The 21067-nt window shown below is 41.3% G+C and overlaps 2 protein-coding genes and 1 long non-coding RNA gene across 6 annotated transcripts in view; 2 read left to right on the plus strand and 1 right to left on the minus strand.

Moving 5' to 3' along the window:
- The window catches only part of LOC115135365 (inactive tyrosine-protein kinase 7-like), a 211400-nt gene extending 209556 nt beyond the window's left edge, over positions 1–1844 (plus strand). Inside the window, exon 20 of the mRNA XM_029669993.2 lies at positions 90–1844. Within this exon, the coding sequence (XP_029525853.1) occupies positions 90–250 (161 nt within the window). The 3' untranslated portion in view covers positions 251–1844. The remainder of the gene's footprint in view (positions 1–89) is intronic.
- On the minus strand, positions 540–10217 carry LOC135573746 (uncharacterized). Its single transcript, XR_010464870.1, has 3 exons — positions 9971–10217; positions 3102–3155; positions 540–3012 (listed from the first exon to the last, which is right to left on the minus strand). It is a non-coding gene; the product is annotated as an uncharacterized LOC135573746 (long non-coding RNA).
- Positions 10218–10230: 13 nt separating this feature from the next.
- The window catches only part of LOC115135366 (serum response factor-like), a 73103-nt gene continuing 62266 nt past the window's right edge, over positions 10231–21067 (plus strand). For 3 of the 4 annotated variants that reach the window (XM_029669995.2, XM_029669994.2, XM_029669997.2), the window contains exon 1: positions 10231–11355. In XM_029669995.2, the coding sequence (XP_029525855.1) occupies positions 10732–11355 (624 nt within the window). In that variant the 5' untranslated portion in view covers positions 10231–10731. The remainder of the gene's footprint in view (positions 11356–21067) is intronic. The other variant, XM_029669996.2, reaches the window with a different exon arrangement.

The raw sequence follows: 21067 nt of genomic DNA on the forward strand, positions 1-21067 counted from the left end.
GAGTGAATGAGTCAAATCACCTTGACCTGTATGTTCTGTCTCCCAAGTCTAACCTCCCCTGTTTCTCTGCTCCACTCTTCTCTCCCCAGGTCTGCAGGCCGGCAAGATGAAGTTACCCGTGCTTGACGGCTGCCCCTCCAAAGTCTATAAGTTCATGTGCCGCTGCTGGGCCCCAAGTCTCAAAGAGCGTCCCTCCTTCAGCGAGGTCGTCAACACCCTGGGGGATCTGTCCTCCGACAGCAATGTCTGAAAGGAGGACAACTGAACCCACCCCACCCCACCCCAAGGAGTGACATCCCCCCCCCCCAAAAAAAATAAACACAGAAATTCTGGATTCTGAGTCACACACATTTCAGGGACCAGGAGTTATTATTTAAAAGGGCGTGTGGATAAGAACAAAACACTTTTGTTATACCAATGGATTGGAGTGTGTGTAGATGGTTTCATGTGAGGAGGACACTAGTGCCAGGAGTTTACATTTGCCTTAATTGCAGCATGGAAGGCATGCCTGCTGACACTGTCCCTTTTGGCCCATGTGGTTCCAGTGGGCCCATGCCTGGCATGGGTCTCTCAGGGCTGGTTTGTCCCAGAGACGCTCTCCCTCTCTTTTTGACCCGCGCAGCACAGGAACCATAAAAACTAAAGTGCCTCTCCTTGCCAACCTGAACCTCAATCTACCAACTCTAAAGTCCCCCCAACCAATCCAGGAGATCCTAAGCTACTTTTATCCATCAGGGGGAACTTTCTGTATGTGCTGGACTGGACTCACCCCCTGAAAGCTGTATCTAGTGTGATTCAGACTTGGAATTTGCAGCCTCTAATGTGTGCCACTGATGCTGTTGTTCTGATATCTATTGAAGAGGTAAGATCTGAGTATAAGCACCAATGGACAAGATTTTTACTGAGTTTTAAACTTGAAAGTCTGTTACGCATTGTGTCTGGGGAACTCAGTGGATTGACTTGTCTGTGTTATTATATACTTTACAGGAACAAATGTACTATCAAATGTATAGCCAAGGAATATTTTTGAGTGAGTGAGTTAAAAAACAAAAATCTCTTATGAGTGTGTTACAAGTGTCATTTTAACTCTGAAGTGCTCGATGTTGACCATCATTGATGGGATTACCGTATAATAGACCACATATTAGCTGTATAACCATGTTATCACTTTATCAGTCTGTCATTATTAAATGGCCGGCAATGCTGTATTTTCAGAGGTCCAATCACAATTCCCTTTTTTTCTAGCTGGTCCAATGATTTTGTGCAATGTTGTAATGTGGACCATCCCACAAGGCAATGTGTACATAATGTAGAAACCATGCACCATAACTTCACTTAAAAATATCCCTTTTTATTACTATCATATTGTAAAAGGATGTACCTACGGGAACCTCTTTATTTATTATGAAGGTCCCGTCTTTTTACCCATTTGTTTCTTCATAAAAAGGTACTTTGATGATCACTTAATGCAGTTGCATATGTATTCAGTCTCGTATGATACATCTCAGTAACACAGTCAGTTTGGTAATACATTTGTTGTTACCATGAGCAAAGACGGATGAGAGAGAATCACCAATGCTCTTCAAGGGACTCTTAAGTGCCTGGTAAATGAAGGATTATTAGCTGTTTTTCCGCTTTCCTTTTTCTCAATATCTAATCAAAATGCAATGGTCTTTTTTGTTTGCGAAGACCTTGTTTTTATATATTGTTTTGAGTGCAAAACTGTTTTATGAATGCTAGGCGCTCACACCTAGGCCTCTTTTTCTAATCCCCTTCGACTAATAATCACAGTAACCTCAATGTATACAAGCTGCTCTCAATAAAGGATCACGTTTTTTTTTAAACTGAGGAGTCTTGGCTGTCTTAATTGCTGTGTAACATAGAACTCACTCTGATTGGCCCCATACACACTCAAGTTGTACAACTGATGTACAATGCATTTTGCATGTACGTGATACAACAGAGTTCTTCTACACATAAATGATTACACAAGCATTGTGGAGACACCACACAATGGTTGTGTAAACATTTTTGTGCAGACAAACTCTCCACCGTGTTGCAAAATATCAGTTGTGCCACAAACATTGTGTCAAATGCGTTGTACAGTTGACCAACCTGAATGTGTACAGGGTCATGTAGACTGGAGAGATTGGAGATACTGAAGAGCTAACACTGTAACATGCTGACCAAACTTGCTTGCCATCGCGTGCATGTTGATTTTGTACCCCCACACCAGACACGATCAGGCCACGCAGGTTGAAATATCAAAACAAACTCGGAACCAATTATATTTATTTGGGGACAGCTCGAAAAGCATTAAACATTTATGGCAATTTAGCAAGTTAGCTTGCTGTAGCTAGCTAATTTGTCCTGGGATAAAGAAAAATGGGTTGTTATTTTACCTGAAATACACAAGATCCTCAACTCTGACAATTAATCCACAAATAAAACGGTAAACCGAATTAGTTTCAGATGAAACGGTAAACAGAATTTGTTTATCGTCTGTCATGTCCTGACCTTAGTTCCTTTTTATGTCTCTGTTTTAGGTTGGTCAGGGCGTGAGTTGGGGTGGGCATTCTATGTTTTGTAGTTCTATGTGTTTGGCCTGGTATGGTTCCCAATCAGAGGCAGCTGTCAATCGTTGTCTCTGATTGAAAGCCATACTTAGGTAGCCTGTTTTCCCACTTTTGGTTGTGGGTGGTTATTTTCCGTTTCAGTGTTCTCACCATACGGGACTGTTTCGGTTTTCCTTTATTCTCTTGTTCTTCTGTATTTTTTATTCATTCTTGATTAAAAGGTATTATGGATACATACCACGCTGCATTTTGGTCTACTCCTTCTTCCACCAACGACAGCCGTTACATCGTCATCCCTCCTCCTCCTTCCTTCCGGCTTCTTTTTCTTCTTTGGACTTTATATGGCAGTTGGCAACCAACTTTACGGTGCATTACTACAACCGACTGGAGTGTGGACGTCAGTTCATCTTTCAATCACCCACGTGGGTATATGCTCCTAAAAACAAATGAAGAGATTTGAGAGGCAGGACTTGCAGCGTGTTGAGCGTCACAAATGTTTGTGTTTTTTTGTTGTTGTTTTTTCACCTTTGTTTAACCCGGTAGGCTAGTTGAGAACAAGTTCTCATTTACAACTGCGACCTGGCCAAGATAAAGCAAAACAGTGTGACACAAACAACAACCCATAGTTATACATGGAATAAACAAACATACAGTCAATAATACAATAGAAAAAGTCGATATACAGTGTGTGCAAATGAGGTAGGATAAGGGAGGTAAGGCAATAAATAGGCCATAGTGGCGAAATAATTACAATATAGCATTTAAACACTGGAGTGATAGATGTGCAGAAGATGAGTGTGCAAGTAGAGATACTGGGGTGCAAAGGAGCAAAATAAATAAATTAAATAACAGTATGGAGATTAAGTAGTTGGATGGGCTATTTACAGATGGGCTATGTACAGGTGCAGTAATCTGTGAGCTGCTCTGACAGCTGGTGCTTAAATTTAGTGAGGGAGATATGAGTCTCCAGCTTCAGTGTTTTTTTTTGCAGTTCGTTCCAGTCATTGGCAGCAGAGAACTGGAAGGAAATGCGGCCGAAGGAGGAATTGGCTTTGGGTGTGACCAGTGAAATATATCTGCTGGAGCGCGTGCTGCTATGGTGACCAGTGACCTGAGATAAGGCGGGGCTTTACCGAGCAAAGACTTAAAGATGACCTGGAGCCAGTGGATTTGGCGACAAATATGAAGCGAGGGCCAGCCAACGAGAGCGTACAGGTCACAGTGGTGGGTAGTATATGGGGCTTTGGTGACAAAACGGATGGCACTGTGATAGACTGCATCCCATTTTCTGAGTAGAATATTGGAGGCTATTTTGTAAATGACATCGCTGAAGTCAAGGATCGATAGGATGGTCAGTTTTACAAGGGTATGTTTGGCAGCATGAGTGAAGGTGGCTTTGTTGCGAAATAGGAAGCCGATTCTGGGATTTAATTTTGGATGTCTCCATGGACTTTACAGTGTCCCAGAACTTTTTGGAGTTTGTGCTACAGGATGCCAATTTCTGTTTGGAAAAGCTAGCCTTTGCTTTCCTAAATGCCTGTGTATATTGGTTCCTAACTTCCATGAAAAGTTGCATATCGCGGGCGCTATTCGATGCTAACCAAGTTCTATTTTAATGCCTGGCCATGCAGACTCTCGCAGTCACGTGCGAGCAGAGTGGGTGCAATGATTGAATAACATGTATGTATACATTTATTTTGCAACTGTCCGGTCTGGTCAGCATGTAAGGAACTTTTGTAGAAGTTAAATAAATATTATATAAAGATGTATCTGATCTATTATAGATGGCTAGCCAGCGAATTAATCTATTGAACATGAACGGTTGCATTTATCATGCCTGTCATGGTATATGATTATGAATGATTACAATGGATATTCTGTTGCGGGTGTAAATTTTTATAAAGTCTTTGATGTAGCTGAATTCAATTTTCAGCTGAAGAGTAGACCATTTTCTAGGCTTACCCACATCCACTCACAAAGTAATCTTAAAGCTCCACCCCGTGAATCATCTCATCATTGTGCTGATAGAGACCATTGTGTGGATAGAGAGGAGTGGGTGTGGGCGTTTTGACATGCAAATGTGGCCTTTCCGTTACCACTCTCTTCAGCCTCTTGGTTCCTTCTCTCTTTCACATGGGGATCATCATTATACACCTTCAGGCCATGTGACTCTTATCATGTAGACCTGTGTGGCATGAAACTCTGGGACTGTTCACATTGACCTACTGCTTATCATAAATTATGATATTGACCCTTGATTGGCCTGATAACGCAATCTCAATTGCACTTCACACTGCTCTCTCCCATCTGGAAAAGAGGAACACCTATGTGGGAATGCTGTTCATTAACTACAGCTCAACGTTTAACACCATAATCCCCTCAAAACTCGTCACCAAGCTCTGGACTCTCCTAAAAAAAATCTCGGTGAGAGCTTTCCACATCTGGATTGTGCAACATTTTCCCCATTTATCTTTTCAAAATTCTTCAAGCTCTGTCAAATTGGTTGTTGATCATTGCTAGACAACCATTTTCAGGTATTGCCTGTAGATTTAAGTCAAAACTGTAGCTCGGCCACTCAGGAACATTCACTGGCTTCTTGGTCAGCAACTCCAGTGTAGATTTGGCCTTGTGTTTTAGGTTATTGACCTGCTGAAAGGTGAATTAATCTGCCAGTTCCCTAAACATAACACTGTATTCAGGACAAAAGTTAATTGCTTTGCCAAATTCTTTGCAGTACTGGGTGTATCGATACACCATCCAAAGTGTAATTAACAACTTCACCATGCTCAAAGGGATATTCATCATCTGCTTTTATTTTTTTACACAGCTACCAACATGTGCCCTTCTTTGCGAGGCATTGGAAAACCTCCCTGGTCTTTGTGGTTGAATCTGTGTTTGAAATTCACTGCTCGACTGAGGGATCTTACAGATTATTGTATGTGTGTGGTACAGAGATGAGGTAGCTATTCAAAAATACATTTTTAAAAAGCCCATGCAACTTATTATGTGACTTGTTAAGCAAATGTTTACTCCTGAACTTATTTAGGCTTGCCATAACAAAGGTGTTGAATACTTTTTGACTCAAGACATTTCAACTTTTCATTTTTAATTAAATGGTAAAATTTTAAAAAACATAATTCCACTTTGACATTATGGGGTATTGTGTCTAGGCCAGTGACAGAAAACAATCTCAATTTAATCAATTTTAAATTCAGGCTGTAACATACCAAATGTGTAAAAAGTCAAGGGGTGTGTAAATACTTTCTGAAGGCATAGCTTACATTTTGGTGTGTTTTATTTCTCATGTGTTGATCTTTATCTGACCAAGTGTTGTTTCCGTGCCTTTTTAAAGATCTTTTTCTATTTCGTACCTCTGATTTTGAACTCTGCATTGTTGAGGAAGAGCTTGATAGCATTTCACTGTATGGTTTACACCCGTTGTATTCTGCCATGTGACAAACTTTAATTTGGTATAGTGTACAATAAACTACTGAGGGCTTGTAGTCCATGGCTCTTGGTGGAAGGTGACTTATGGTGTTAAATACCTCTGATATAACGTTAACCTTTTATTACTAAGTGTTTAACAGGACTGTCAAATGATTTCAAAAATGTATCGAGTTCATACTTTCTGTGCGATTAACTCGATTATTAATCACATTATTTAAAAAAAATTCAAATTTGATTGAAGCGGCCTAATTGAAGCGGCAATCAGCAGTTGGTAAAAAACCGCTTTGGTAAAAAGCCGAGGGATGGGCAGAGAAACTAACCACTCTCACTGTGATTTTACTGAGTTACAGTTCATATAAGGAAATCAGTCAATTTAAATGAATGAATTAGGCCCTAATCTATGGATTTCACGACTGGCAATACAGATATTCATCTGTTGGTCATTGGCACCTTTAAAAAAAAAGTATGGGCGTGGATCAGAAAACTAGTCAGTATCTGGTGTGAACACCATTTGCCTCATTTACATGAACAAGGCAGTTAACCAACTGTTCCTAGGCCGCCATTGAAATTAAGAATTTGTTCTTAACTGACTTGCCTAGTTAAATAAAGGTACAATTTTTTAAATAATAATAATAATTTTAGCGTGACATATCTCCTTCACATAGAGTTGATCAGGTTGTGGATTGTGGCCTGTGGAATGTTGTCCCACTCCTCTTCAATGGCTGTGCAAAGTTGCTGGATATTGCAAGGAACTGGAACACGCTGTCGTACACATCGACTCAGAGCATCCCAAACATGCTCAATGGGTGACATGTCTGGTGAGTATGCAGGCCATGGAGGAACTGGGACATTTTCCGCTTCCAGGAATTGTGTAGAGATCTTTGCGACATGTGCATTAACATGCTGAAACACACTGGTGATGGCAGCGGATGAATTGCACTACAATAGGCCTCAGGATCTCATCATGATACCTCTGGGCATTCAAATTGCCATCGATAAAATGCAATTGTGTTCATTGTCCTTAGCTTATGCCTGCCCATACAATAACCCCACCACCACGGGGGACTCTGTTCACAACGTTGACATCAGCAAACCGCTCCCCCACATGACGCCATACTGTCTGCCATCTGCCCGGTACAGTTGGAAATTGGGATTCATCGGTGAAGAGCACACTTTTCCAGCGTGCCAGTGGACATCGAAGGTGAGCATTTGTCAGTTACTATGCCAAACTGCAGTCAGGTCAAGACCCTGATGAGGACAACGAGTACGCAAATTAGCTTATCTGAGACGGTTTCTGACAGTTTGTGCAGCGATTCTTCGGTTGTACAAACCCACAGTTTCATCAGCTGTCCAGTTGGCTGGTCTTAAATGATCCCACAGCTGAAGAAGCCAGATGTCTGTAATTTTCATCATAGGTACACTTCAACTATGACAGACAAAATGAGAAAAAAAAATCCAGAAAATCACATTGTATGATTTTTTATGAATTTATTTGCTAATTATGGTGGAAAATAAGTATTTGGTCACCTACAAACAAGAAAGATTTCTGGCTCTCACAGACCTGTAACTTCTTCTTTAAGAGGCTCCTCTGTCCTCCACTTGTTACCTGTATTAATGGCACCTGTTTGAACACCTGTCCACAACCTCAAACAGTCACACACCAAACTCCACCATGGCCAAGACCAAAGAACTGTCAAAGGACACCAGAAACAACATTGTATACCTGCACCAGGCTGGGAAGACTGAATCTGGAATAGGTAAGCAGCTGGGTTTGGAGAAATCAAGTGTGGGAGCAATTATTAGGAAATGGAAGACATACAAGACCACTGATAATCTCCCTCGATCTGGGGCTCCACGCAAGATCTCACCCCGTGGGGTCAAAATGATCACAAGAACGGTGAGCAAAAATTCTGCAGTGCCAGACGTGTCCCCCTGCTTAAGCCAGTACATGTCCAGGCCCGTCTGAAGTTTGCTAGAGAGCATTTGGATGATCCAGAAGAAGATTGGGAGAATGTCATATGGTCAGATGAAACCAAAATATAACTTTTTGGTAAAAACTCAACTCGTTGTGTTTGGAGGACAAAGAATGCTGAGTTGTATCCAAAGAACACCATACCTACTGTGAAGCATGGGGGTGGAAACATCATGCTTTTGTAACGGATGTGAAACGGCTAGCTTAGTTAGCGGTGGTGCACGCTAAATAGCATTTCAATCGGTGACGTCACTTGCTCTGAGACCTTGAAGTAGTGGTTCCCCTTGCTCTGCAAGGGCCGCGGCTTTTGTGGAGCGATGGGTAACGATGCTTCGTGGGTGACTGTTGTTGATGTGTGCAGAGGGTCCCTGGTTCGCGCCCGGGTATGGGCGAGGGGACGGTCTAAAGTTATACTGTTACACCAGGACGACTGATCCGTGTAAAGGAAAGAATGAATGGGGCCATGTATCGTGAGATTTTGAGTGAAAACCTCCTTCCATCAGTAAGGGCATTGAAGATGAAACGTGGCTGGGTCTTTCAGCATGAGAATGATCCCAAACACACCGCCCGGGCAACGAAGGAGTGGCTTCGTAAGAAGCATTTCAAGGTCCTGGAGTGACCTAGCCAGTCTCCAGATCTCAACCCCATAGAAAATCTTTGGAGGGAGTTGAAAGTCTGTGTTGCCCAGCAACAGCCCCAAAACATCACTGCTCTAGAGGAGATCTGCATGGAGGAATGGGCCAAAATACCAGCAACAGTGTGTGAAAACCTTGTGAAGACTTACAGAAAAAACGTTTTACCTCTGTCATTGCCAACAAAGGGTATATAACAAAGTACTGAGGTAAACTTTTGTTATTGACCAAATACTTATTTTCCACCATAATTTGCAAATAAATAAATTAAAAATCCTACAATGTGATTTTCTGGATTTTTTTTCTCATTTTGCCTGTCATAGTTGAAGTGTACCTATGATGGAAATTACAGGCCTCTCATCTTTTTAAGTGGAGAACTTGCACAATTTTGGTGGCTGACTAAATACTTTTTTGCCCCATTGTATTTAGCAGTTTTCCTTCAAAACTGTTGCTCAACGCTGAGCACATTGTGGATGTTTAAGCACCACGAGAGAGACAGACAGCTCTACAGCAGCTGCTAGCTACTGAGACCCAGAGCACACAGCCAAAGATTACAAAGATGGGCAGAAACTGCTTCTCCAGTTGAAATCCCCTGTCGTCTTGTGCTGAACTACGCATGTGTGCAGGCCATCAAATCAAAGGCAGTCCTTCAATATAAAGATTTTGATTCGATTTTTGAAGTTGTTTTTCACAAAAATGAAAAGGTATCAGTCGGTCACTTTGATGAGGTTGAAGTAACAACATGTTCAACTGCTTAAGACATTGGCTCGAATCTAGGTTGTACCTTTAGATTTCGAGAAACGAAGGTAACATTTCACTGTTCTCTTTTGACTTCTCAAACTCCAAAACCCAGCCTGGTCTGCTTCGCAAGCGTTCCCGGAAGTTTTGCGAGGTTGCGCCTCTGGGTTTAAAAACTCTGTGGAATAGTAGAGCGCGTTGTGTGTTTTACTATAAAGGGTCCGTGCGGAAACACGGTTAAGGTGACGCAACAACTAATGGTTGCGTGGCACGTCATCAACAGTGCCGATTAACAATAACATATGTGTTTAAATATAATTTTTTTAAACATATGTGGTTAGCTGATATCTAAAATACCTATCCAGGCATTGTAAGATCTGTCATACGTCAGCAACGTCTATTGGTGCTTTCAAGACAACTGAGAACTAGGGGGAGAAAAACGAGATCAGTGATTTTGGGAACATTTCTAGAGCTACAAAGTTTCTAACTGGCAATTTCGAGTTGGATGACAGATCAAAACTATTTTCCCAGTCGTAGATCGTTTTTTTTGCGCCCTTGTAGTCGTAAATGTCTGAGTTCCGAGTTGAACGCTGCATATGCCTCACCTGTCGCTTGTCGTACAATCTACCACCTTGTCTGCATCGATCCTTGACCGACTCACCCTTTATCATATCCCATTATCAACACTCGGAAGAAGACCAACATCTCCTTGCCGGTCCACAGTGTACAGCAACCATTTTGGTATTTATTCTAATGAACATGCCATATTGACCAATGGTAGCTCAACCTAGATCCCAATCGGCCAATCCGTAGACGACGCTGTGACTCGCCAAATAAGGAGATACAACTCCATAAAAGGAAACATTGTATCTCTTTATAAGGAGGAAAGTAGATCTTGGGTTGTAGTCCGCTCTCGAATACATTATTTAAAAAATACATCAGTTTTGTGTGAAAATGCACGACTGCAAGACTGATATTGCGTGATATTCGATGAAATATCTGCAGCCTTTGTGAATTGAAGGCGGATACCGACGACATTTTACGCGATTATGGTGTGAACTACATGACATGGCGGAGTAATAACGAATGCTCTCTTCGATTTTCCCTATTTTTTGAGAAAGTGCTCTGAGTTTTGGAAATATAGGGGGTTGAGCTAAACTGAACCTGGCTGAAAGGTCTCAGGGGCAGCGTCACTTTTGAAAGTTTGCTTTAGTGGTTTCAAACAGATGACAATTTTGCAATGTCCGCAATTTCGTTGTTTGTTTACCTTTTTGGTGGTTGGGTTTTATGAACCGTGCTGTAATTTTTACTGACCCGCGCTCCAGCAGTCGGCTGACGATTTCAGGGACCGGGTCCTCTAACTAGAATGCTACCAAGCCAGGCTGGATCAGCACAATCTGGAAACGGGTCAGCGTCTTTCAGGGATAACACAGGTCACGGTTCTGGGGTGATTGGGATTCGCCCTGTGTTGGTCAGAGCAAGGCAATCGAAAACTCGGGTCAGCGACAGCATCAGTGCGGTGGGGATGTTGGGGGGCAACGGTCCAGGAGTGGGTGCAAGAGGTGGGGCGAGACCAGGGAACGGGACGGGACCGACGATTCCACAGACCGCTGCTCAGGGAGGCATCGGTCTGAACATGGGAATTGGGGTTCGCGGAGGCAGCCGCTACGACCCTGACAAAGAGTGTGCGCCAATGGGTTGCAGTGGGTCGGACGCTGATTCAGACTCGGGGGATGAAGACGATCCGATGAGTTCAATCGGGGACAACAGAAGAAGTGTAAAGCGGGAGAGACTGGAGATGGAGGCTGCGGTAACAGGGCAGGAGGCCGGGATACCACCGGGGGGTTATGGTGTGGTCCCCCAAGGTGTCGCTGGCGCAAAGCCAGGGAAGAAGACACGTGGGCGCGTGAAGATAAAAATGGAATTCATCGACAACAAGTTGAGGCGATACACAACTTTTAGCAAGAGGAAGACCGGTATAATGAAGAAGGTGAGTGATCACAGTGACACTCAGGTGTGAGGGGACACTCTGTAGTGTCCACTCCAAAGTGTCACTTGATCATACAAGATGTTGCATTGCTTGATGTGTATGGGGCACCTATAGACTACACTGACAGATAATGTAATCATTAGGTACATATATCACCTTTCTTGTACAATAACCTTCCCTTCTGTCACTGACTTATGATTTTTAACCAGTCGAAGGCCCATTCAACCCCAAATCACACACATCATTTGTCATAACCTGATGTAATAAGACTCCCAGACATAATGTGTAAATAACCAAGTGGGACATGTCATCTCTGCCAACAGTCATGACTGGCTCTGTCCTTTAAATAGACAAGAGCAACTGACATTTCGATTTCTGACCATGACCCTCTACGTACACACGTCCGTGTCCGTCTAAACTATTTTCAATTTATATTAATTTAATCATGTTTTCAAAGAGCCGTTTGTACTCCGTAGTTGAATGTTTCTCATTCAACCTTTTTAAAGTAACTATATTACCTAATTGCGTGAAATAAGATGTAGGAGTACTGCAAACTAAGGTTGGTAAATTACTAAACACTCAGTACTGTACATTCACTACTGCAGCCTTTGGTCAGCTGTTCAGATCACAGACCCCCTGGCCTACAGTGTGTCAGGCAGAGCCAACAGATGACTAAACCCCAGAGTCAGAGGTCAGTCAAAGGGCACTAGGCAGACTAAACGGGCCACTGCACCACTGTAAGGAACACATGATGCTTCCATCATGCTCTAGCTCTGTCATACAGTAAGTCATCAGAGGAGGTCTGAAAGTGAAAACCCCATGGCTGCATCTGAAGTTGTGGCCGGTGTAGTCAGCATGTGATGCTGTTTGGACAAAAATACAATGATGTCATTCTTTTTGGCAAGACAGTATCAGATACAGTGCAATCAGAAAGTATTCAGACCCCTTTTTTCCACATTTTGTTAAATTACAGTCGTATTCTAAAAGTGATTAAATATTTTTTTTCACTCATCAATCTACACACAATACCCCATAATGACAAAGTGAAAAGTTATAAAAAATAAAACAAATGTATTAAAAATAACAAAACAGATACCTTATTTAGATAAGTATTCAGATCCTTTGCTATGAGCCTTGAAATTGAGCTCAGGTGCATCCTGTTTCCATTGATCATCCTTGATGTTATTTTTATATATTTTTTTTATACATTTTGTAAAAATTCTATGAACCTGTTTTTGCTTTGTCATTATGGCATAATGTGTGTAGATGAAGGGGGAAAAACAGCAATTTAATCCATTTTAGAATAAGGCTGTAACGTACAGTAACAAAATGTGGAAAAAGTCAAGGGGTCTGAATAATTTCCGAATGCGTTGTAGCTAGCTACATCTATGGGCTTTTATGTTTTGCTGTCGTGCGTAATGTACAGTAGCCTATATCATAAATTATATGTATTGGATAACCGCACAATCATTTTTTGGGTGGGGGGCTTAGGATCATTAAATATCTTTAATGTAGAAAATGTGTTTAATGTACGGCTCAGGTAGCATCAGGCCTGGGTTTTCAATCAAACCTCTAATCTAATCCAGACATAGGCCTATTTATATGCTTTATATAATGCTTTTGAATGACACTTCCAGTTTTGGTGGGAAATACCGGGTTAACCAGGAGAAAAGTGATTTACTCTTGGAATGGAACATTTTGTGAAATGGCTGGAAAATATTCAACCCTATCTGTGCCCCACCTTGGCCATCCCAATCAAAATGTTCTGGACAAGTCACTGATTCAGTGGATTCATAATCCGTCATCAGTTATACTACGTACCACGAAGGCTCTAGTATCCAAGCATGCACATGGAATGTAGGCTACTCACTATTCCCTGTACCATCGTATCCAAGATCACTCATTATGTTTCAATTCTGACATTACCGTATGTCTGAAGCAGATCAGCTCTTTGTCGAGCCAAGAGGCATCTGTTATCTCTCTCATGAAAGATAAGTTGGAGAACTGCTGCAATGCAGACCAACAGTCTTTTTGGATTGTTTCACCAAAATAATTGTGATACCACTGCATTGTTTGATCTCATCTGACTGATGGGCAAGTCCCTGCTTTGCTTGTGCTTTCTTCCCTTTGGTATCCTCCTTTGTTGTCGTGGAAACTGAGGTTTCTGTATTGTACAGTGGGCTGCATGATTGTTCTGTGCCTTGAGTCGGGTTATGACAAAGTATGACAGGATTTACAGTACCTTCAGAAATTATTCATACCCATTGACTTCTTCCACGTTTTGTTGTTACAGCTTGAATTCAAAATGGATTCAAATTATTTCTCTCACCCATCTACCCACCCCATAATGACAAAGTGAAAACATGTTTTTAGATAGTGTTGCACATTTTATGGAAATTGAAGTACAGAACTATCTAATTTACATAAGTATTCACACACCTGAGTCAATACTTTGTAGAAGCACCTTTGGCAGCAATTACAGCTTTGAGTCATCTTGGGTATGTCTGTATCAGCTTTGCACATCCTGGATTTGGGGATTTTCTCAAGCTCTGTTAAGTTAGATGGAGAGCAGCGGTGAAGAGCAATCTTCAAGTCTTTCCACAGATTTAATCGGATTCAAGTCTGGGCTTTGGCTGGGCCACTCAAGGATTTTCACATTCTTGTTCCGTAACCATTCCAGTGTTGCTTTGGCTGTGTGCTTGGGGTCATTGTCCTGCTTCGGGTCATTGTCCTGTTGGAATATAAATCTTCACCCCAGTCCCCAGGTTGTTTGCATTCTGAAGCAGGTTCTCATCAAGGATTTGCCTGAATTTGGTTCCATTCATTGTTCCCTCCATACATTCTTCCAGGCAAGCTATTGTCCAATGGATTGATGATCATATTATGAGCAACAAGATCTGCTCTTTTAGTCTGCAAACGGTGTCAGTGGAGGAGGTGTTAAGCCTGTTGAAGTCATTACCTGATGGTAAATCTACAGGGTATGGTCTTATGGACAATATTTTGCTTCGCTGTGCTGCTCCCCAGATTGCAGTTCCACTGAAATGCATATTTAATTGGTCACTGGAAAGGAAAAGGGGATGTTTGCAAAGGTATGGAAGCATGCAAAACTGTGTCCTATTCCGAAAGACAGCAAAGAACCCATTACTCCTGCTAATAGTCGACCAATTAGTATACTCCCTACACTCAGTAAGATATTGGAGGGTATTGTGAGTAGACAAATATGGGAGTACATGGAAAAGAATGATCTGATTACAGCCAATCAGCATGCTTATCGTAAAAAACATTCCACTACCACTGCATTGGTTGACATGACTGACCAGTGGCTCAATGCTATGGATAATGGCACGTTTGTGGGTGTACATTTTATTTTTAGATTTCAGTGCAGCATTTGATTCAGTGGATCATGAAATTATTTTGATACAATTCATGCATTATGGTTTTAAGGAGGTAGCATTGAATTGGGTACAGTCATATCTAACTGACAGGAAACAGTCCACCTATATCAATGGTTCATTTTCTTCCCCTCGTGTTAAACTGTGGAATATTGCAGGGCAGCTGCCTTGGGCCACTTCTTTATTTAATATATACCAACGTTCTTCCCTATGCCTTAGCTGAAACTCAAGCTACTATATTTGCAGATGATACTACAATTTATATAGCAAGACAATCGGTTAAACGGGTACAGCAAGCTTTACAAGAAGATTTGGAGAATATCAGGGAGTGGATTTGCCAAAACAAACTTGTTTTAAACATAAAGAAAACCAAAGTGATGTTGGTCTGTTCAACTAGGAAAAGGCCAAAACAGCATGGGATACAATTAAGTATGGGAGGAGTACAAATTGAAGAAGTGGCAGAAACCAAACTATTGGGAGTGCAGCTAGACAACTGCTTATCATGATCGTCTCAAATAACTAATCTATGTAAAAAAAAAAGATTTAAAAAAAAGATTAAAACAGCATGCATAATCAGAAGGATAGCTAAATATTTACCGGGAAAAATTCTTCAGCAAATAACACAAACCTTAATTGAGAGTCAGGTGAATTACTGTTCTGTGGTCTGGGGAAATTTATCATTAAGCGAAGTTAGGAGGCTGCAGAATGCACAGAACAAAGCAGCAAGGATTGTTTTAAGGTGGAGATATGGTTCTTCTGTTGCAGTCATGTGCAGTGTTGTTGGTTGGTCATCAATCGACAGGATAATTGAAAAAAAACATGCTTATTTTATTTCATAATATACATCATTTAAAACGGCCAAGTTCTATTCACAACGGTATTCAGTTGGTAAGAGACAGACATTCCGTAAATACTAGGAATAGATTGTCCACCATCTATGCGTTATCCTGACAGAAAAGAGAAATAGGCAAAATAACATTTAGATTTAGAGCAATACAGAAATGGAATAAATTAACCAAGCAAACTAGAAACCTTTCAATATATACATTTAAACATTATTTTAAAACAATTTAAATATGATACATAGAAACTTTATGACTATATAGTAGATGAAGAATCAATATTTTTTAGATTGAGTATTTATTGGGTCATTGTGTTATGTATATTATGTACAGTGCCTTGCGAAAGTATTCGGCCCCCTTGAACTTTGCGACCTTTTGCCACATTTCAGGCTTCAAACATAAAGATATAAAACTGTATTTTTTTATGAAGAATCAACATCAAGTGGGACACAATCATGAAGTGGAACGACATTTATTGGATATTTCAAACTTTTTTAACAAATCAAAAACTGAAAAATTGGGCGTGCAAAATTATCTGATTCAGTGACTCGCTCAATACGGAAGTGGTCAGATGAAGCAGATGCTAAGCTACAGGACAGTTTTGCTAGCACAGACTGGCCATTTACTTTTTCCATAGCCTTATTCTAAAATGTCTTATTTTTTCCCCCTCAGCAATCTACACACATACCCCATAATGACAGCAAAAAAACTGAAATATGACATTTACAAAAGTATTCAGAACTTTTACTTAGTACTTTGTTGAAGCACCTTTTGGCAGCGATTACAGCCTTGTGTCTTCTTGGGTAAGACACTACAAGTTTGGCACACCTGTATTTGGGGACTTCCCCCATTCTTCTCTGCAGATCTTCTCAAGCTCTGTCAGATTGGATGGGGAGCGTCACTGCACAGCTATTTTCAGGTCTCTCCAGCGATGTTCGATCGTGTTAAAGTCAGAGCTCTGGCTTGGCCACGCAAGGACATTCAGAGACTTGTCCCGAAACCACTCCTGCGTTGTCTTGGCTGTGTGATTAGGGTCGTTGTCTTGTTGGAAGGTGAACCTTCGCCCCCAGTCTGAGAACCTGCTCTAGAGCGCTCAGGTATTCATCAAGGATCTCTCTGTACTTTTCTCTGTTAATCTTTCCCTCAATCCTGACTAGTCTCCCAGTCCCTGCCGCTAAAAAACATTCCCACGTCATGATGCTGCCACCACCATGCTTCACCGTAGCGATGGTGCCAGGTTTCCTCCAGACGTGACACTTGGCATTCAGGCCAAAGAGTTCAATCTTGGTTTAACTTCTTAGTGATCCCTTCGCGCGCCAATCCCCGTTAACGGGATTGATTTGACAACACCCAGTGAAAAAACACTCATAATAATAATAATAATTCATAAATCACACAAGTGTAATACACCGGTTTAAAGATGAACCTCTTGTTAATCCAGCCACAGTGTCAGATTTCAAAAAGGCTTTATGGCGACAGCAAGCCATCAAACATACACAAGAAAATCAGAATTCAACCCGCCAGGCACAACACAAAAGTCAGAAATAACATATAATTCATGCCTTACCTTTGAAGATCTTCTTCTGTTGGCACTCCAATATGTCCATTAACTTCTTGTGACTCTCAAATCCGGGTCCGGGAGCGTAATCATCACCTGACACTAATTAGCATAACTCAACGGACATAAATCTTCCTAGAAAATCTTCCTATTCATGAAAATCACAAGTGAAATATATTGGAAAACAGCTTAGCCTTTTGTTAATCACCCTGTCATCTCAGATTGTCAAAATATGCTTTACAGCCAAAGCTAGACAAGCATTTGTGTAAGTTTATCATAGACTAGCATAGCATTATGCCTTGCTAGCAGCAGGCAACCTTGTCACGAAAATCAGAAAAGCAATCAAATTCAATCGTTTACCTTTGATGAACTTTGGATGTTTTCACTCACGAGACTCCCAGGTAGATAGTCAAAGTTAATTTTTTCCCAAAATATTATTTTTGTAGGCGAAATTGCTCTGTTTGTTCTTCACGTTTGGCTGAGAAATCGCCTGGAAATTGCAGTCACGAAAACGGCAAAAAATATTCCAAATTAGCTCCATAATATCGACAGAAACATGGCAAACGTTGTTTATAATCAATCCTCAAGGTGTTTTTCTAATATCTATTTGATAATATATCTGTCGGGACAATTCGTTTTTCAGTAGGACCGATTGGAGTAATGGCTACCTCTGTATTTTACGCGAGAGTCACCCTGGGAGCCATCATGTGACCACTTACGCAATGTAGCCTACGGCTATTCTTCAACATAAATGCGTAAAACTACGTCACAATGCTGTAGACACCTTGGGGAATACGTAGAAAGCGTAAAGCTCGTTGATTGGACATTCACAGCTCAATAGGGACTCATTGGAACGCAGCGCTTTCAAAATATGGGGCACTTCCGGATTGGATTTTTCTCAGGCTTTCGCCTGCAACATCAGTTCTGTTATACTCATAGACAATATCTTTACAGTTTTGGAAACGTTCGTGTTTTCTAAACAAAACTGTCAATTATATGCATATTCTAGCATCTTGTCCTGACAAAATATCCCGTTTAAAACGGGAACGTTTTTTTTCCAAAAATGAAAATACTGCCCCCTAGTACCAACAGGTTAAACATCACAAATGGTCCTTTTGTTCGATTAATTCCGTCGTTATATCCCCAAAATGTCAATTTATTTGGCGCGTTTGATTCTGAAAATACACCGGTTCCAACTCATGTAACATGACTACAAAGTGTCTAAGTTACCTGTAAACTTGAACCAGACATTTCAAACAACTTTCCGAATACAACTTCAGGTATTTTTTTACCTAAATAATTGATTCAAATTTAAGATGGGATAAACTGTGTTCAATACAGGATGAAAAAGTGGAGTGTGCTTTCAGGTCACGCGCCTCAAACAAATAGTACACCTCACTTGACCCTCATTCTGAACTGCCTTACTTCTGCATTTCTCAAAGGAAAAACATCAACCAATTTCTAAAGACGGTTGACATCCAGTGGAAGCGATAGGAACTGCAAGCAAGTGCCTTAGAAATCTAGATTCCCATTGAAAACCCATTGAAAAGAGTGACCTCAGATTTTTTTCCTGGATGGTTTGTTCTCAGGGTTTCGCCTGCCAAATAAGTTATGTTATACTCACAGACATCATTCAAACAGTTTTAGAAACTTCAGAGTGATTTCTATCCAAGTCTACTATTAATATGCATATCCTACCTTCTGGCCCTGAGTAGCAGGCAGTTTACTTTGGGCACACGTTTCATCCGGATGTGAAAATACCCCCCCCTCCTCCCTCCAGTCTAAAGAAGTTAATCAGACCAGAGAATCTGGTTTCTCATGGTCTGAGTCATTTTAGGTTGCTTTTGACAAACTCCAAGCGGGCTGTCATGTGCCTTTTTACTGACGAGTGGCTTCCATATGACCACTCTACTATAGAGGTGTGATTGGTGGAGTGCTGCAGAGATGGTTGTCCATCTGGAAAGTTCTCACATCTCCACAGAGGAACTCTGGAGCTCTGTCAGAGTGACCATCGGGTTCTTGGTCACCTCCTTGACCAATGTCCTCCCCCGATTGCTCAGTTTGGCCGGGCGGCCAGCTCTAGGAAGAGTCTTGGAAGTTCTAAACTTCATCCATTTAAGAATGATGATGGATTCCACTGTGTTCTTGGGGACCTTCAATGCTGCATAAATGTTTTGTTATCGTTCCACAGGTCTGTGCCTCGACATAATCCTGTCTCTGTGCTCCAGAGACAATTTCTTAGACCTCATGGCTTGGTTTTTGATCTGACATGCACTGTCAACTATGGGACCTTTATGTAGACAAGCGTGTGCCTTTCCAAATCATGTCCAAACAATTGGATTTACCACAGGTGGACTCCAAGTTGTAGAAACATCTCAAGGATGATCAATTGAAACAGGATGCACCTGAGCTCAATTTTGAGTCTCATGCTAACATTTCTAAAAAACAGTTTTCTCTTTGTCATTATGGAGTGTTGTGTGTAGATTGGTTAAACACATTTATTTAATCAATTTTAGAATAAGGTTGTAAAGTAATGAAATGTGGAAAAAGAGAAGGGGTCTGAATACTTTCCGAATGCACTATTTGTTCCGGGACTCCTCCGATGGCATTCAGGAGTATACCACATCAGTCACCAGCTTCATCAATAAGTGCATCGATGGTGTTGTCCCAGCAGTGACTGTACGTAGAGTTGAAGTCGGAAGTTTACATACACCTTAGCCAAATACATTAACTCAGTTTTTCACAAGTCCTGACATTTAATCCTAATAAAAATTCTCTGTCTTAGGTCAGTTAGGATCACCACTTTATTTTAAGAATGTGAAATGTCAGAATAATAGTAGATAATTATTTATTTCATCACATTCCCAGTGGGTCAGAAGTTTGCCTACACTCAATTAGTATTTGGTAGTATTGCCTTTAAATTGTTTAACTTGGGTCAAACGTTTCGGGAAGCCTACCACAAGCTTCCCACAATAGGTTGGGTGAATTTTGGCCCATTCCTCCTGACAGAGCTGGTGTAACTGAGTCAGGTTTGTTGGCCTCTTTGCTCGCGCACACGTTTTCAGTTCTGCCCACAAATGTTCTATAGGATTGAGGTCAGGGCTTTGTGATGGCCACTCCAATACCTTGACTTTGTCCTTAAACCATTTAGCCACAGCTTTGGAAGTAAGCTTGGGGTCATTGTCCATTTGGAAGACCCATTTGCGACTAAGTTTTAAGTTGTTAAGCTGATGTCTTGAGATGTTGCTTCAATATATCACATAATTTTCGTTTCCCATGATGCCATGTATTTTGTGAAGTGCACCAATCCCTCCTGCAGAGGAGGAGCACCCCCACAACATGACGCTGCCACCCCCGTGCTTCACTGTTGGGATGGTGTTCTTTGGCTTGCAAGCTTCCTTTTTCCTCCAAACATAACGATGGTCATTATAGCCAAACAGTTCTATTTTTAATTAATCAGACCAGAGGACATTTCTCCAAAAAGTACGATCTTTGTCACCATGTGCAGTTGCAAACAGTAGTTTGGCTTTTTTTATAGCGGTTTTGGAGCAGAGGCTTCTTCCTTGCTGAGCGGCCTTTCAAGTTATGTCAATATAGGACTCATTTTACTGTGGATATTGATACTTTTGTCCCTGTTTCCTCCAGCATCTTCACAAGGTCCTTTGCTGTTGTTCTGGGATTGATTTGCACTTTTCGCACCAAGGTACGTTCATCTCTAGGAGACGGAACGCATCTCCTTCCTGAGCGGTATGACTGCTGCGTGGTCCCATGGTGTTTAAACTTGCGTACTATTGTTTGTACAGTTGAACTTGGTACCTTCAGGCGTTTGGAAATTGCTCCCAAGGATGAACCAGACTTGTGGAGGTCTACAATTTATTTTCTGATTTCCTTTGATTTTATTCCCATGATGTCAAGCAAAG

The sequence above is a fragment of the Oncorhynchus nerka genome, linkage group LG10, assembly GCF_034236695.1.
Source record: "Oncorhynchus nerka isolate Pitt River linkage group LG10, Oner_Uvic_2.0, whole genome shotgun sequence".
NCBI classification, from domain to species: Eukaryota; Metazoa; Chordata; class Actinopteri; order Salmoniformes; family Salmonidae; genus Oncorhynchus; species Oncorhynchus nerka.